The 17,794-nt window shown below is 56.0% G+C and overlaps 1 protein-coding gene across 1 annotated transcript in view; it reads left to right on the forward strand.

Moving 5' to 3' along the window:
• Positions 1 to 1,702: 1,702 nt before the first annotated feature.
• CPT1A (carnitine palmitoyltransferase 1A) overlaps positions 1,703 to 17,794 on the forward strand; it is a 43,265-nt gene continuing 27,173 nt past the window's right edge. The window contains exons 1-2 of the mRNA XM_054724724.1: positions 1,703 to 1,819; positions 16,374 to 16,526. Of these exons, the coding sequence (XP_054580699.1) occupies positions 16,386 to 16,526 (141 nt within the window). The 5' untranslated portion in view covers positions 1,703 to 1,819; positions 16,374 to 16,385. The remainder of the gene's footprint in view (positions 1,820 to 16,373; positions 16,527 to 17,794) is intronic.

Genomic DNA, 17,794 nt, shown 5'->3' on the forward strand with positions numbered 1-17,794 from the left:
ATGCGGTGCAGCCGCGGGTGGCAGGTGTGCTCTGGCCCAGATCACCTGCCTTCCCTTGGGCGGCAAAACCTGGGGGGAGGGGGAGAGGAGGGGAGAGTGCGAGGGTCGGGGCCAACTTTTAACTGCAAAGAAATGCAATTTAAAATAAGGAGGGATCTCTACCGCCACCTTTGGTTTTGGCCAAGATTTTTAAAAGGGATAAGACAGCCCGCGCGCTGTGAGCTCCTGGAGACAGGGGCGCCCTCCCAGGCGCGGGTGGCAGATAGCTTTTCTAGAAGGCTGCCGGCACCAAAATGTCACCAGAAGGTCTCACGTGCCTGCCCTTTGACCTGGCCGCTTCATTTCTAGGGATGGAGAGAGAGAGAGACGGGCAGCTCACTACCACATCCGGGGCCAATGCAGTTTTATTTATACCCGCCGTGGTGAAAGGGGGAGGGAGGGGCTCAGTGTCCTCGCAGCGGGATCAACACTATGAAAAACGCGGTAAAAAAACACACACACAAAAAAAAACCGCGGTCATCTTCCGAGCCTCGACAGGAACTCGGTCCACGACAGAAGCCACGTGAAAACAAACGTTTTGCAAACAGCCCGGATCCTATGACGTGGCTGAGAACAGCCTGGACAGCGTGCACCAACAGTTAGCTGTGGCTGTGGCCGTGGCTGTGGCCGTGGCCGTGGTGGCGGCGGGCACTGACGGGGACTTTCATTTTCTCCTCCAAATCCTTGTGCGGTAACCGCCAACTAATTCAGACAGAAAGACAGAGGCCAAGCGTGGATTTTCCATATCCACAGGGAGAGACTGGCCTTTAGGAGAGCCCAGACTTTGTTCAACAGGTGCACTTATGGAGCGCCTGCTGGATGCAGACCACCAGCTCGGAGAGGGGCGGGGGGCTCGCCGGCGGGAAGCGCTCGTCCTGGACCCCTGAGCTGGGCCGGGGCGCGGTTTCCACTCCCAGCCCCTCTCTGGAACCGGCCCAGGAGTCTCAGCCTCTCTGTCACCATCTCCAGCCACTCCCTTCCTGGCATCTACCATGCTTGAGGCGCCTGTTTAATTACTTTATGAAATCTCACCAAAGCCCCTCAAGAAAAGTGTTTTTATCCCCGTTAGCTGAGGAGGGCCCTCAGAAAGGTCACCGGAATTCCCATTAGCCTGTGAGCCCTTCGAGCCACATTGTATCAGCTGTCCCTGCGGGGAGGGAGGGATAAGGTCCCATTTCGGGCGTGGGCCCTGGAGTCAGCCCTGGGGCCAATGTCGGTCGGATCCATCTTCTTAGTTGTGTGATCGTGGGCACCTTAGTCATTCTCCGCCCCCCCCCCCGCCCCCCACTCCCCGGGCTGGGATCGGCTATTTATAGGGGTGCCATGAGGATTACACAGGGCAATGCCGCTGAAGGGCGAGCAGGAGCTGGGCACCGAGCTCAGCGCTTTTATGGGTGTGGCCCTCATGCGTTGGCCCACTTTTCAGAGGAGGCAACTGAGGCTCGTGGAGGGAGGAATCTTGCTCTCGGCTCCATGCTGGTGAAACCTAGCGGTGAGCGCCAGCGAGAGCCTCAGTTTCCTCACCTGACGCGCTCCCGGGGACGCCCCGCCGAGGCCCCGCCCCTCCCGAGGCCCCGCCCCCGCCCAGGTCCCGCCCCCGGCCCGCCGGGCGTCCGGAGTCGCCGCCCTCCCCCGCCACAGCCAATCCGCGGCGGCCGGCGGCGGGTGCATTCAGCCCTGCCCGCGGTCCTCAGCTCCCGGCGCCGGATCGCTGCTCGCTCACTTCGCTGCCGCTGCCGCCGCCGCCGCCGCCCCCGCCGCGCCTCCGTCCCCGGACTCGGTAAGGCCGGACCGAAGCCGCGCGCCGTGCGGGGGGGGGGGGGGGGGGAGGGGGCTGGCGAGCGCTGCCGGCGGGCGGCGGCGGGCTCCAGGGCGGGGAGCGCGCGGGGACTGCCGTGGCCCGGACGCAGGCGGAGTGGGGGGGGGGACGCGCCTTCGGAGCCTGGACCCGGAGGGGAACCCCCAGTATCCCTCTGGGACAGCGGGGTCAGTAGAGAACCCGAAACCGGAGCGGGGCAGGGACTCCCCAGCCGCCGCAGTGGGTTGGTCTGGGGGTCCCCCCCAGGGGTCTGTCTGCACGCGGGCAGGTTCCACGCTGCGGCGGGAGGGAGGATGCTCAACGCTCCGGACTTGGCAAGACGCCCCCGGCTCGGGGCCAGCGGGCCACCAGCGTCCTTCCCCGCCCCACCTCCACCCACTCCCTAGGAGAGGAATGGGTCTGGGGGGACGCCCGAGGGTCGTCGACCCGCAGGCAGGTACAGTTCAGGAGGTAGGGATGGGGGGATGCTTGCTTTTCCGGGCGTGGGCAGGGCGACTCCGGCCTGGAAACACTCGGGCCGCGGCTTTCTTCACCGTCTTCCAAACCCACCTTACGGAGTGGACTAGGTCTGGGGTACGACAGTCCCATGCGGGAGTCGGGGGGCGCTAGGTCCTCGGAACTCCGAGGGGCACCCCAGCCCCCTCCCCCGCAGTGCAGCCCTCAGGACACGCCCTTGGCGCGGGTGCTCCACGCCCGGGCACTGCAGGCGCGGTCGGAGCGTCCGCAGTGGACGGGGTAAAGGCGCTGGGCCGGTGCCTCCGCTTGCGAGTGCCCCGTCTCCCCCGTGCCACGCGGGCTTCAGGGCAGGTGGGGGCGAAGAACCTGCCCAAGGTCGCGCAGGACCCGCGAGCTGCGGTGCCGGGGAGTGGGGGGGGGCGTCACGTGACCAGGACCCACGCGGCCTGCGAGTTCGTCGCGGGCGAGTCCCTAACCCCGACTCCTTCCGCGAGGCCACGGCTGGTTTGTTTCGTTTTGTTCGCCGGGCTGTGCGTGTGGGTCAGCGTCTTTATAATGTAAATGGTGGTTGGCTTCCCTTACAGACCTGGAGAACAAAGATGACTGACTTTTACTTTCTTTTTTTTTTTTAACACCGTCGGTAAAAAAATGCCAAGTAATTCACCGGGTTGAATACAGAACAGATTTCATGTTCCCCACTCGGGACAGGCTTTCAGCCCCTCTGGGCTCCGTGTATTATTAAAATACCCGAGGGCAGATTTTAGTAGAAAACCGGTAACTTTGTAAGTTACCGAAGGAAATGGAAATCAGTTGAACCTTTTGAAACTTGTCTTTTGTTACACCATCTTCTTGCACAGGAGTCCGATTTCTGGTCATTCCAGATCTTCAAGCATGTTGATTTCCTTATAAACCGCACACCGAATGAATAAACTATGGCCGAACTCACTGGTCTTTTATTTATGCCCACAGGCGTCGCCCTCCCCTCACCAAGGGGCTGGAGGTGGCGGGCAGTGTGAGTGTGGTACAGATAGGAGGCCGGGGAGGCTGATAACGCCGGTGGCGGAGGCGAGGGAGTGTCTGGGGCCGTCGCGTCTGATTGGGACGGAATGCCGCCTTTGGACCAGGGTCTGTGTGCCCTGCGGCTCTATTTGCAAGCCAACGTCCGGTTTCCTCCCCGTGCAGCGAGGTCCCGCTGGACCTTGCACATGGACCGCCATCTGAGCAGCTGTTTGCATCAGAAACAGGGCCATGGTTAGCAGCGCGCATACTTTTTGTATCAGAGTGGCAGAAACTGGCATCGTGCACAGGTCAAAATAACCTTTCGAGTATGTCCTGAAAACAAACGGCCTAGCCCGGGGGTGATCGCCATCTGAGAAACCTGGTGCCGCTGCACGCTTGGCCTTGGCCTTGGCTCGGCCCAGTGCTCACCGAGCGGTCAAGCCTGGGCCTGCCGGGAGTCCCGGGGCGAAGGCCCGCGCTTACGCAACCCTGGCCCCGCGTGCTCATTCATAGAAACGCCGTTAATTAAGTTTTCCTTGTGCGTCCCGGCGAGCCCCTTCCGGACGCGCTCCCGGCTCGCGGGGGTGCGGGGCTGCGTTTCGGGTGTGGGATGTCGTCGGGCACACGAAGTTCTTAGCTGCCCCCAAGGCTGAGCACGCAGGCCTCGGCCTTCCGAAGAGGCACTGCGTTCCGCTCGCTGTCGCCTGGGTGGCAGCGCTGGCGACGCGCGCCCGAAAGCTGCGGAAGGTCTCTGGAGGCGCGGCGGGTGGAACAGGATCTGAGCGCCTGGGGCACGCCAGGCCGGGGGCGGGGCTCCCGCTAACCTTTCCCCTACTTTTTCTCCGCCGTCACGTGACCCCCCGCGGCGGGCGGGGGAGGGGGCGGGGTGTTTTGGGCGCTGCTGCTGGCAGAGCCTGAGAGGACGCGTTCCAATCGAGCAATTAGGCGCGGCCCGAGCTCCAAAGGCGGTGGGAAGAAGGTGGGAGGCGGAAACGCGCGCCCGCTCCGGCCCGGAGCTGGTTCTGCACTTTGATCGGGAGCATTTTTTTTTTTTACCCTTTGTTGGAAAAAATGTTTAGTCACTCTGCATGGTTATTATTGGCAGGCCAGCAGCATTTTGTTGCCGAAGGGAGCCTGGACTTGAATTCCCGAAGAAGTGTGCTTTTAAGAATAACATTGTTATTCAGACTAGTATGTTTAAAGTGTGTTTCAGAAATAACCTTCGCACTGGACTGAGGCTTCTCTTCTCTTTGAGTGGCTTGAGCCAGGTCTTTTCTTGTTTAAAGATAAGTAAGACTTAGGACCCGCTGTATGGGGGGTGGGGTGCAGAGTCGGCCTCCTCACTCGGGGTTCCCTCTGCAGAACACACCACTGTTCACAGTTTCTCTGATGATTCCAGAAATAATCGAGGCCGTACAGGGAGTGCTTAAAAAACAACTGTTACTTAACACCAGTAAGGAACGTTTTCTGCTGTTAATTTGTAATATTTTGTTGCCTTTGTGAACTTCACCTTTTACCCCAAACAAATATCAGGTGGATGCTGGGTTCCCAGCAGGCCCTGGACGCCGGCCAACCCGTGACCTGTTTGGGTGACTGGGAGCCTCAGGGTTACGGAATGTCCACCTTTGCTCCTGTGTGTGTTATTTTTATGTCCTGCCCTGTTGTTCCCTGGAAGTTGATCATTGAAAGAAGTGGTGCTGCTGAGTGAGGCCTGCCCCTCCCAGGTGTATGGCAGGGTCGCCACTGGAGGGTTGGGAAATCGGCTGGCTACTGCCCTCCTTCCCAAGGATTGTCGACTAATTGTTGGACACCGAGTTCTTCTTCTTCTTTTTTTTTTTAATATATTTTATTGATTTTTCACAGAGAGGAAGGGAGAGGGATAGAGAGTTAGAAACATCGATGATAGAGAAACATCGATCAGCTGCCTCCTGCACACCCCCCACCGGGGATGTGCCCGCAACCAAGGTACATGCCCTTGACCGGAATCGAACCCGAGACCCCTCAGTCCGCAGACCCGATGCTCCATCCACTGAGCCAAACTGGTTTAGGCAGGACACCGAGTTCTTTAGGTAATAAGGAAAAGAATCTCCCATACTCCTCATGTGGTCATTCACCCTCCCAGCCGTCCCGGGAACCTGAGGGGCACCCCGGATGCCCTCTGACTGTCCCCCCAGCCCACCTGCTACTTCTGCTTCCTAAATGGCACCTAAACTGGCCTTCCTCCCCATTTCCCTGAGCCAGAGCAGCATTTGGCTATTTGTCAAACAAACTAGAGAATGTTTGAGCAAACTTTCTGTCCCGGATTGCTGCGACCCCCAGATTGCTAAGGTGGTGGGGATCCTTTGGGGTGCAGGAAGTTGGTGCCAGGTCAGCCAGAAGCAGCGGAAGCTGTCGGCTCCTTCCTAACCATGCACCTGGCTTTACCCTGTCACTGTGACCAAGGACGTCTGGTCTGGGTACCAGCGAGCTCATTCATTCCCCACATCAAAGGGAACCACTCCCCTCTCGCTCTCACCAGTCCTGGCTTCCTGAGGGGGCCCCGTGGCTCTTGATCCCCAGCACACGCACAGCATTCTGCAGGCTGTGCTGTCCTTTCAGTTTCTGAGGTTTCAAGTTAGGGGTTGATTCGCTCTCTTTAGAATCCTTCGCCCCTTGTTAAAAAATTAATGCACGTTGCCCTAGCTGGTTTGGCTCAGTGGACAGAGTGTCAGCCTGCAGACTGAAGGGTCCCGGGTTCCATTCCGGTCGGGGGCACATGCCCAGGTTGCGGGCTCAATCCCCAGTGTGGGGTGTGGAGGAGGCAGCTGATCAATGATTCTCTCTCAGCATTGATGTTTCTATCTCTCCCTCTCCCTTCCCCTCTGAAGTCAATACAAATATATATATATATATATATTTTTTAAAGGTAATGCATGTTTGTGTTAAAAGCAAACACAAAATGACCTTGCTTTTAAGGAATTGTCATGTGCTCTAACTCGGACTTAGCTTCCTTATGGAAGAATTCCTCATTTCTAAAATTAGGCGTTTGCCCCTGATTCCCCAGGTGTTAGCTCCTCTTCTGCCCTTAAACAGATTTAATGTGCATAGTTTGGGTTTCTTTCCACCTTCTCAAGCATGCCTTGAGTAATAGGAGGTACAGTAAGGTATGCGTAAAATAAATCAGCAACGCTGCAGGAAGTTAAATGTCCGAGACATCGGCCGAGGTCCCAGGCCCTGGCGTGTGGGCATTGAGAGAGGAAGAAGGCACACCCACACGGACGCCCACGATCTTGGAGGACTCGTGCTCAGCACCCGCTCCCGTTGGGAGGGAAGACTGGTCCTGTGGGAACACCTACTGTGGACTTGGTCCCGTCACTCGCTCTCCTGTTGGTGTGAGGTTGTGGGTATTATGCAGGCAGACGGTCCTGACTTACGAAGATGGTTTGCCTTATGGTTGGATGTTGTGTTCTGAGCGTGCTGGAAGTCGCCTGGGCTAAGCTCCGATGTTATTAAATGCATTTTCCACTTACAGTGGGTTTACTGGGACATTAAATCAAGGAGCACCTGTGCTTTATATGCCAATAAACAGACCTTACGAAAGGCAATGTGACATTTTCTCAAAGGGGAGACACACACACACACACACACACACACACACACACACACGTGCATGTGCGACTGAGTAAGGGGCTGAGTTGGGACATGAACCCGGATCTGTGTTCTCCAAAGCCTGTCTCCCTCCCTTTTCCGCTGCCTTCCAGACCGCGGTGCAGGCCTCCCCCACCCCCGTGCCCACTGATGCAGTGCTGAGTCAGCCGAGGAGGCTTCTGGGTTTCCATTTCCTCGTGTGGGAAGTGGTGCCCTGACCCCTGCCATCCTGTCACACGGGTTTTATGAGGGTCCCGTAAGAGGCCGGCGTGGGAGGAGTTTTCAGGGTAGAGAATGAATACAGGACCTCGCACGCAGTGCGGGGCTGCAGGTGGGTCGGGTGAGTAGACAGTGTCTTGCCGTGCCTCCACTGGCATGCACAGTGCAACAAGTTCGGTTGTACTTCCGGGTGCAAAGGTGAAGAATGCGTGGGAAATTGGGGCAACCCCCCCCCCCCACATGGTTTTAGAAACATTGGTGACAACGGCATCCTGGTAGGGGGAGAGGTTGGGGAGTGTCTGGGCAGGCGCAGGCCTCTCCCTGCCATCATGCTGGCGGGGTTCTTTACAAAAATGTGACCCTCAATGACCTTTCCCCATTGTCGATGTGGGGCAATATAGGCTTAACTTTGAGTTTGCTTTATTTTTATAGACTCTTGGTACACAGTAGCCTCCATGCATTCCAAAAAGCCGTGGAAAAATGTGATTCAGAATTCCCTTTATGATCTGGCTTGACTCTGCACATGTACTCAGTAAATGTAAATGGTTTACTTATAAGATACTTCATTGCAAGAAATTAGCCCTTTTAAAAAGGCAACTATTGAAGGCCCAGTCATGGATTGAAGATACAATGTTTCATAAATGAAAGTTCCCGCCCTCCCAGGCACAGAAAGTGAGTTTTGAGCCGCACAGTCTGCCTGCGGGGCCAGCCGGTGGGGGAAGAGCCGTGTGTAGGTGTTTGGATTCACACTTTCTGAAAGAACAAACACTGGAGCACAATCACATGAGCACATCACTTCTGCATGTGGGGGGTGACGTGGCCCACGGGGTGCACGGAGGATTCTCGCCCACAAAGGCGTGGAGAGGGGCTGTTTTTTCCTTCCTCCTGCTCCTGCTGATTTTTGCTGCACCTGACTGCTCGCCCTAGGCAGCCGCATGGCAGCAGGAACGCCAAATGCTAAGGGGAAGAAGGGGCGGGTCAGGGAAACCCCCGGGCTGGTGATGCCCTTCCAGATCCTTCCTGGTACTTTCCTTGAAGTGCTTTGGGTAGTAGCAGTGCCCAGGCCAGCCTGGGTGCCACCTTGGTAGGCATGCATGGCAGGGGTGTGGTTTTCCCACGTGGGAGCTTGTACTTCCGGGTGCAAACAGAACCCTCCTGGCGTTGCTCACCAGGCCACACATGCTGGCCGTACATGCTGACCGCACATGCTGGCCGTACTTGCTGACCGCACATGCTGGCCGTACATGCCGACCGCACATGCTGACCGCACATGCCGACCGCACATGCCGACCGCACATGCTGACCGCACATGCCGACCGCACATGCCGGCCACACATGCCGACCGTACATGCTGGCCATACATGCTGGCCGTACATGCTGGCCGTACATGCCGGCCGCACATGCTGTCGGTAATAACTGCGCTGCCTTTCACTAAAGATGACGCTGCTCATTCTCCTCCTCAGCTTCTCTCAGGAGTGTTTCCAGCGATGGTGGCCGGCGTGTCACTGAGGCTCAGGCTTTCTCCCCGGCGAGGGCTAGGGCTGTGCTTCTGGAGCCCCTGCCTGGCACTCGGGCTGTGCTGAGCTGTTGCTCCCGGTGGGTAACCTTTTCTCAGAGAATTTCCAGCACAGTAATTGACCTCGACGTGAGATGGGCCGCTGACAGCCGGATTCCTTTTTTTTTAAGCCTCACCAGAGGATATCTTTTTATTGATTTTGGAGAGAGAGGAACATCGATCAATTGCCTCTCCACATGTGCCCCACCAGGGATCGAACCTGCGACCTTTTGGTGTACGGGACAATGCTCCGACGAACTGAGCCACCCGGCGAGGCCGTCAGCCGGACTTCAACAGAGGCAGGGCCAGCTCCTGTGTGGCGGGGAATTGTGCAATTCTAGCGGAAAGGCGAGCGTGCGGATGCTTTCAGAGTTGGCACTGTCGTGTGCGCAGTTACTGTAGTTTTATTGCTGGCTGCAGTCATGTCATTTTGGATCCAACAGGGTGACCTAATTTTATATCTGTGTTGTAACTTTAGGAACCTTAAGTGGAATTTTTTTTTTTTAAGAGAGAAGGGAGAGATAGAGAGAGAGAAAGGGAGAGATAGAGAAACATCCATGTGAGAGAGAAACGTTGAACGTTGATCGGTGGCCTCCCATACGTACCCCAACCGGGGATTGAACCCGAGAAACCTAGGTATGTGCCTTACCAGGCATCGAACCAGCGACCTTTCAGTGCAAGGGATGATGCTCAACCAACTGAGCCACATGAGCCAGGGCTGGAACTTTCCATATGGTGGACTTACCACTTCACTTGGGAGGTCAGAGGGTGCCTTTCGCGCTGCACCTGAGTCTGATGCCCCGCTCTGCTCTTTGCCGGCTGTGTCGTCGGGCAAGTTTCAAGAGCCTCGGTCTTCTCACCAGTAAATGAGGATAACAACAGTACCTCCTTCCTAGGGGTCAGCGGGAATTAATGGGCCAGTGCAGGTGACATGTGATCCCATTTCCGCCATATGCCAGTTTGGTGGAAAGAATAGTTTGTGTCTTCGTTGCTAATAGCACAAAATCTGTTTGCCTCATCGATCTACCCACCGACCTGGTGTACCTTCCCACCTGCCCCTGGCCTCTCTCCCTCTCCATTCACTTGCAAGGCGTTGTTGAAAGTCTGACCACACCAATGCCGTTGCACAGTTCCGTTACTGTAATGACTGTATTCTTGGATCCCGCTGTCGTCACAGGGCCAGTTTCATTGTGTGTTTTATGTTACAGAGGCGATTGCCACATCTCGCCCTGGGCAAGCTTTGCCGTCTGGCACCACACTTTGCACTATGATGACCTTTGACTTCCTTTCCAGTAACGGGCTCCCTGTTCGAGCTCCCTGTTCAGGACCTGGGGTGGGGGGTGGAGGGTAGTTGGGAAGGCGGAGGCCCCTGTCTGCCCGAGGGCCCGGTCTTCTTCTCCAGGGAGACAGACCTGGCTTCTGGATTTTGAGGCAGTATCAGGATTTGTAGGCCGCTGACCTCTGAGGTGAAAGGTTTTAGGTGAGGAGGAATTGCTTGTGGACAGCAGGTCAAAGTGAATGCTTTTGAAAAGCACAGTACCGACCAAATGCTTGGCCCAGGGTTTTGGGGGGAGGCATTGGGCAAAATGTTGAAATTGAAGGTCATCTTACCAAAACTGAATGAGCCCCCCTCCTCCCCAGATCATTCGTTTGACATTCAGTGTTAGGGAGCTGTCTGTGGCCCGTGATCTGATTCAGAGAATTAAACAAGGATGCGTGTGTGTCCTGGAGCAGCTTTTTTTTTTTTTTTTTTTTTTAATGTATTTTCATTGATTTCAGAGAGGAAAGGAGAGGGGGAGAGAGATAGAAACATCATTGATGAGAGAGAATCATTGATCGGGGCTGCGTTCTGGGGATTGAGCTTGCAAACCCAGCATGTGCCCTTGACCAGAATCAAACCCGGGACCCTTCAGTCTATAGGCAGACACTCTATCCACTGAGCCAAACCGGCTAGGGCCAGAGCAGCTTTTAACTGATGTTGGGAGATTAAACAAATAATTTACAAGTGACAGTTGCCTGCAGGGAATGTACGTTCTGTCCTTGCCAGAAGCAGCTAAACCTGTAGAGAATTGTTACCAGAGTTTATTTGAGCCGATCTGACAACATATGACATGCCTGGGAGCGAGATCTCAAGTGCTCAGGCTTCTCTTACGCCTTGAGATTAAGGAGGGGACAAGGAGGGTCACCGTGGAGGTGGGAAAAGCCAAGGTGGGGATGGGATGACAAGATTGGTGCCTCAGGGCTGTGGACTGCCGCTTCCCGGGAGCACAGAAAACACTCCAGGCTGTTGAGATGGAAAGGCCTGTTAACCTAGATCAGTGATGGCCAACCTATGACACGCGTGTCAGCACTGACACGCGTAGCCATTTCTGATGACACGCGGCCGCATGCCGAGGATGAAACATTTGCTGCTCCTGAGGATGAAACATTTGCGACTAGAGTCTTGGAGTTAGTTTTTTCCTCAAAGTGACACACTACCCGAGTTATGCTCAGTTTTTTGGCGAAGTTTGACGCACCAAGCTCAAAAGGTTGCCCAGCACTGACCTAGATGCACAGAAACAATGGACGAGGCCTGCTTAGGGCAAAGGTACCCTGAAAGGTTACAGGCCTGGGGCCTGGCTCCCCACCAGGACCTGCCCAGTTAGGGATCACCCTGTGAGGTTACACAGTTCAAAGGGTGACCAGAGCAGGCCCTGGGAGAGGGCAGCTTCAAGCCAGGTGTGAGGCAGGTGAGAAGCCGGAAAGGAGAACGCAGACCTCTCCGCTGTGAGTTCCCAGGCCTGGCCCAGATGACCGGGAGACTGAGCTTGGGGAGGTGTAGGGAACAGCCAAGAGCAGCATGATATGTGGATATATATACTTAAATATATTTTTATTGATTTCAGAGAGCAAGAGAGAGGGGGAGCGAGAGATAGAAACATCAATGATGAGAGAAAATCATCGGCTGCCTCCTGCACGCCCCCCTACTGAGGATCGAGCCCCCAACCCGGGCACGTGCCCTTGACTGGGAATCGAACCCGGGACCTTTCTGTCTGTAGACTGACGCTCTATCCACAGCCAAACCAGCTAGGGCTGGGCAGGCTATTTTTAAAAATTGATTTTTAAAGAGAGAGAGAAATGAGAAACATCCATTTTGCTCCACTTATTTCCAAATGCATTGGTTGGTTCTTGTATGTGCCCTGACAGGGGCTCAACCCTGCAACCCTGGCGTATGGGAACGGTGCTCAAACCCACTGAGCTACCCAACAGGACAGAGATGTGGATTTTTAAAAATGGTGATAAATGGGTCTTTGTTCTCCCTCGGAGCCTCTTATGCTGGGTCTGGGTGTTTCCCTGAGAGCCGATTAGCGAGAGGTGCTAAGTGCTCTGTTCGGACAATCTCTCTCCATTAGTGGCCCTCGGAATGGTGTCCCCGTTCCCACGCTCTGCTGGGGGCTTTGGCCCCCCAGGTGTGTTCCAGGAAGGAGGTCTGTGCCAGCCGCCCGGGGGGTGCGGCTCCAGGTGGGCGTGCTCCACCTGCCGCCCCAGAAGTGGTTTCTGGAAAGTGAAGGTGCACAGCCCCCAGGGCCTCCTCCTGTCACCCAGCCAGCCCTGGGGAGGAGCAGCCACCTGCGTCCCCGGGAGGCGTTCCCTGCGGCACCCTGTTCCCTGCAGGAGCTGCTCGTGCCGACGTGAGGGGGCAGTGACTGACGGGGAGAGGTTAAGCTCTCTTTTCCTCCGTCTGTACCTTCTCTTCTCGTTTCTTCTCTGTGACCTTTCTTGCCCCTCCTCCTTGCTCTCCGTGCCAGTCCATGTGTTCTCTCTGGAGCCACCTGAGAACTCGGGCACAGGTGCACGCTCTGTGCAGGCGTGTCCCTGCGGTCATGCCGCGTGGCTTTGCCCCCAGGGAAGCCACCTCTCTCCACCCGGGTAGATAGGTGCCCAGGTGGGGATGGTGGGGGGTGCATACCTCTCAAAACCATCAGGTGTCGGGGGAGGCCCGGGCTCAGTGGGCAGTGGTGTGGCGGTAAGCCGTGGTGGGGACGGTGGGGAAAGATGGCAAGATTCATCCTCGGTGGACGTGCTTTGGCCTCTGTGGAGACGTGCTGAGACGTCCAGCCTTGAGCGCAGGTAGAAGTTAAAGCCCCCGGCAGGGCCTGCGGTACAGAGGTGCCCCAGCTCAGGAGACAGGGCGGTGGCAGCAGCAGGTAAGGAGTAAGACCATCGAGCACCTGGAGACCTGATCCAGGAGGAGTGGCTGGTGCCCCCGAGACTGCTGGTTTAGTTGTGCCCTGCCTGTGAGACCCCAGCCCCAGCCCCAGAGGGCACTGACTTTGGTGCCCTTTGCCATTCCCCTGAAGGGCTGGAGGGATCCCGAAGAGAGGCTGTCCAGGGTAGGAGGCCTGGACCCAGACCCAGGCCTGGCCTGCCAGCTGGCCCCGGGGCCTTCCTCTCACCGTGGGTGGGGGTTCCCAGCTGGGCTCAGCCCCGGCCCGGGTGGGTGTGTCTGGGACGCCAGGGAGAGCTGGAGACGGCAGTCTCAGGTCAGCGCACCAAATGCTGACAGCTGCTCACTCCGGGAGGGGAGGCCGGTGTTAGGTGTTCCTCCGTGTTTGCCGTGTGTCGAGACTTAAAGACAGAGGACAGTCCTCCTAATTGCCCATGAATTTAACTGCTTGCCTCCTCCCACCGGAAGCTGCACCAGGCAGGTGGATTAGCTGCCGGGAGGGCACTCCAGGTGGCCTCGTCCTGGTTCAGCTGCTGGCACTCACGCCCGTGCTGGGAGGCTGCTGATCTGATTGGCTTCATCCACTGTCCGTCTAGAGGGGCAGGATGACTTTCCGCAGGCCCGGGAGCCTCGGTCAGAGCAGGAACATTCTCATTCTGACCCAGGGGTTTCCAGAAAACGGCCGGGCTGTTTTCCAAAGGGGCTGCACTGGTGGGATCCTGCTTTCCCCAGCCCCTCGCCAGCCCTCCTCACAGTCTTTTTGGTTGTAGCCATGCTGGTGGGGGTGACATGGCCTTTTATTTTTCTTACGTAGATTTAATTTTTTTTTAATGTTATCCTCACCTGAGGATGTTTTCTAAGGATTTTATTTTTAAAAATTTTGAATGATTTTGAGAGAGAGAGATCGATGTTGTCACTCCAACCAACGGAGCCACCTGGCGAGGGCTGGCTGTGGTTTTGATCCACATGTCCCTGATGGCGACAGGAGGCCGCATTCCAGAGATAAATGCTGTTAAGCACCCATGGACTGAGGTGGCGTTTTAGCTCATTAGAGTTGCACAGGGAGCTTTTCAAGCCGCTTGGACGGCCGTTCACTAATCCCCGCTTCGGGCTGGAGGAGGGAGAGGCCGGCTCAGGACCGCCATCGTGGCTACTGCAAAACGAGAAGCAAGTTGTCTGTTTCAGGGGCATTTAGGACGCTCATATTTGTCGTTAGGCTGAGCCAATCAAAACAAGCAAGTCCTTAGTGAAATGCACTTCTGACAAGGCCATCGGGAACTGCAAGCGCTCAGCCTGCCTCTCCCCAGCAGCGGCCAGACTCCTGAGCAAAAGCCCACGCGCGCCTCCGCACGGAGTTGCCTACCAACGCTAGGTTTATATCGAATCGGCTGCCGTTGGGATCCCTTCGTGTCCTGTGCAAAGCCCTTGAGAGGTCGTGCACATCACTCTGAGGGTGGCCGGTCACATAATTTTGTTCTCCGTGATGCCTGCTGCACAGAATCCTGCCTTGGGTGGGGTGGGGGGCCGAGAGAGAAGGCTCTGGGAGAATCTTACAGCGCCCTGGATATTTTTTGAGAAATGGGTCCAGAGCTGTTCGTTTGGGTGCCATCTTCAATATTCACAATTACCTGTGCCAAGCCTTTGCCTAGAGAGCTTGCTGCTTGCAGAAGCTGGATCTAGCCCTGGCCGGGTGTGGCTCTCGGTTGGTTGGAATGTCGTCCCACACACCAAAAGGTTGTGGGGTCGATTCTCAGTCAGGGCACATACCTAGGTTTCGGGTTTGACCCATATGGGAGGCAACCAGTCGATGCCTCTCTCCGAAATTGGACAGGCTCCGTCCGGCAGCTTTCGCGTGTCTGCTAAATAGTATGTGGATTTTCTGGAGTGCTTGCAGATTACACTAAGCTAAGGTTATACGTGGTTGGGTTTTTTTGTTTATAGTTTGTTTGTTTTTACAAAATCGTTATAACAGACATTCCCAGGGGTGTCCATCCCAGCCTGTCCCTCTGCCCCCGGCACCATCAGATGTGAAGAAGCAGCCACAGGGCAGGCCTTTCCTCCCCAGAGGCAGGCAGACCTGGGCGAGGATGTGGCGGCCACGCCCCAGCCCTGCACTCCCGCCCCCGCCCATCCTCCCACACGGGCCTCTCCCTGGTTGGGAAGGGCTCCGCTGGGCGATGGCTCCACCTGAGGCCTGTTGGGAGCGGGCAGCCTCCTGTCCCCTCTGCGCCCACTCGGGGACACTCGCCTGTAACACCCCCAGCCTCTTCCTGGTCCTGCTTCCCTGGCCCACCCCTGAGGCCCACGCCCTGTTGAATGAACGAAAGTCCGGTGCCTTTCCGGCACCTGCTCATGGCATCGTTTGGTCTGGTCAGCTGAAGATTAGGCCAGTTTGACTTTTGTAACTGGGCTTCTTTGTAACGGTCCCACCTCTGCACATAATAGGCTTAAATGGGTAAAAAACGGGGGAAATTGCTCATAACGAGAAAAGACAGACACCATGCAATTTTAGGTTCTTATTATGGTGCGTGATGGTTTTTTCCTCCTAGCTGCCTTAAAAAAAAATGTGTATATATGTATAAAATTATATATATATATATATATATATATATATATATATATATATATATTTCAGAGAGGTAGGGAGAGGGAGCGAGAGAGAGAAACATCAGTGATGAAAGAGTCATTGATCAGCTGCCTCCTGTATGCCCCCCGCCCCCACTGGGGATCGAGCCCACAACCCAGGCTGGAATTGAACCCAGGAGCCTCAGTCCACAGGCCAACGCTCTGTCCACTGAGCCAAACCAGCCAGGGCTCTTAGCTGCCCTTTTACCCACTTTATCCACATGCTGCTCTGTGCAGACCATTCAGGAGATGGTGGGCTCGCTCGCCCTCAGGAGGAGGGCAGGTGGGGGAGCTGGGAGGGCAGTAGCAGCGTCTAGGGGCCGCGTGCCCCTGGAAGGAAGCAGAGGAAGCAGATGGGAGCCGGGATGACGGGAGACAAAGGACATGCTGTAGACTCTGAAACAGCTCCAATGAAATGTGCTTTCGTTTGTGGGGGAGCCTGCCCGGGGTCTGTGCTCGGGTTGGGTAAATGCTCCCGAATGTTGGACCCCTTGGGGCTTGATTTCAGTCCCAGCCTCCGAGGAGGAAGGCCAGCTCCATCCCGAGGCTTCCGGGTCTGGCTCTCAGGCACCAAGCACTGGCGCACCGGAGGCCAAGGTGTCAGTCCGCCACCCCACCTGAAGATAAGGTTCAGGGCCACCGTGACTCACTTGTGGCCTCCAGGTGGCTGGAGGGCAGGGATGGGACCAGCTGCTACACAGCCACCGCCTTCTGGTGTCAACTGGGTGGGGCCCGGGGTGCTGGCCGGAGGGGGAGTTGGTGGGAGGGCCAGGGCCAAGGGTGAGGACAAATTGCACTTCTCTATAATCGGCTCCGTCTCCTCCCAGGAGATCCTAACGATGGCAGAGGCTCACCAGGCCGTGGCCTTCCAGTTCACGGTCACTCCCGACGGCATCGACCTGCGGCTGAGCCATGAGGCCCTGAAGCAGATCTACCTGTCCGGACTCCACTCCTGGAAGAAGAAGTTCATCCGATTCAAGGTGCGCAGACAGACACTCGTTTAAATCTGGGCCGTCGCCCCTGGGGCGCAGAGCCGTTCTCGGGGTGAAGTACCCATGTTTCTGAGTGGTCATCGGCACGGAATTCGTATCTACATGATGCCTAAGGCTCGTGAATCACGTTGACATATAGGGACTCGCTGAATTCTTGAAGACATTCTGGAGGCAGGTGGGGCCCCCCCGTGGGGCAGGTGAGGAGGTCGGGGCTCCGAGAGGGTGCGTGGCCCCCTTGGAGGGAGCAGAGTAAGGACGACAACCCGTGCCTCCTGCTCACCTTCCGGAAACGTGGTGTTTCCGGCGAAAGTGCGGCGAGTCTGCCGAGCAGGTGTCTCATTGATAACACGGTCAAACGTTGGCAGACACGCACGTAACTTCAAGGGCAGCTGCCTTCGCATGCTCTCAGGTCTGTTTCCTTGAAAGAGGACAGTTAAGCGCTATCTTAAGCACGTGCCTTGTTTTTAATTTAGTTTATTTTAAAAATCACAGAAGGAGGGGCCGAGGTGGAGGAGGTGGAGGAGGGTTAGTGATGATGGAGAAAAAATAAGAGAGGAAAACATAAAATAAAGTAAAAATCACAGAAGGAATAAATAAATGCCCTGTTTAAAAAATTCAAGCAAATGAAATACAGTACAGGAGATGTGGGTTTGGTTCCAGACCTCCGCAATAAAATAAGTATAGCAATAAAGTGAGTACTAACCTTTAAAAAAAAAAAAATTCAAGCAAATGAAAGGGCTTCACGTGAAAAGTGAATGTCCCCCTCCCTCCCCCTCAGGGTAGATCACACAGTTGGTGTTTTTTTGTTTGTTGTTAATCCTCACCCGAGGATATTTTTCCATTGATTTTTTTTTTTTTAAAGAGAGTGGAAGGGACCGGGAGAGACCGAGAGAGAAACATCGATGTGAGAGAGACACGTAGATCGGTTGCCTCCCACATGTACCCCTGACCAGGGCCGGGGATTGACCCTGCAACCCAGGTGTGCGCCCTTGACCGGAATGGACCCCGGGACCCTTTAGTCCCTGGGCTGATACTCCAACCGCTGAGCCAAACCGGCTAGGGCCAGCTGGTGGTTTTACTCTCATTTTCCGTTGTAGAGGGCGGCAAAAGGCCCGGGAGCTAGAGTAGGTAGAGCAGTGACATAGGAGGTGGACCTGGCTGGACAGGTTTGCCTGGGCTTAGCTTGTGGGTTCTGGGGCCCAGGTACAGGAGGGATCACACCCCGTCTCCTCTCCCCCCATGGGCATCGGAAGTGG

Source organism: Eptesicus fuscus, chromosome 13, assembly GCF_027574615.1.
Source record: "Eptesicus fuscus isolate TK198812 chromosome 13, DD_ASM_mEF_20220401, whole genome shotgun sequence".
Classification (NCBI taxonomy): domain Eukaryota; kingdom Metazoa; phylum Chordata; class Mammalia; order Chiroptera; family Vespertilionidae; genus Eptesicus; species Eptesicus fuscus.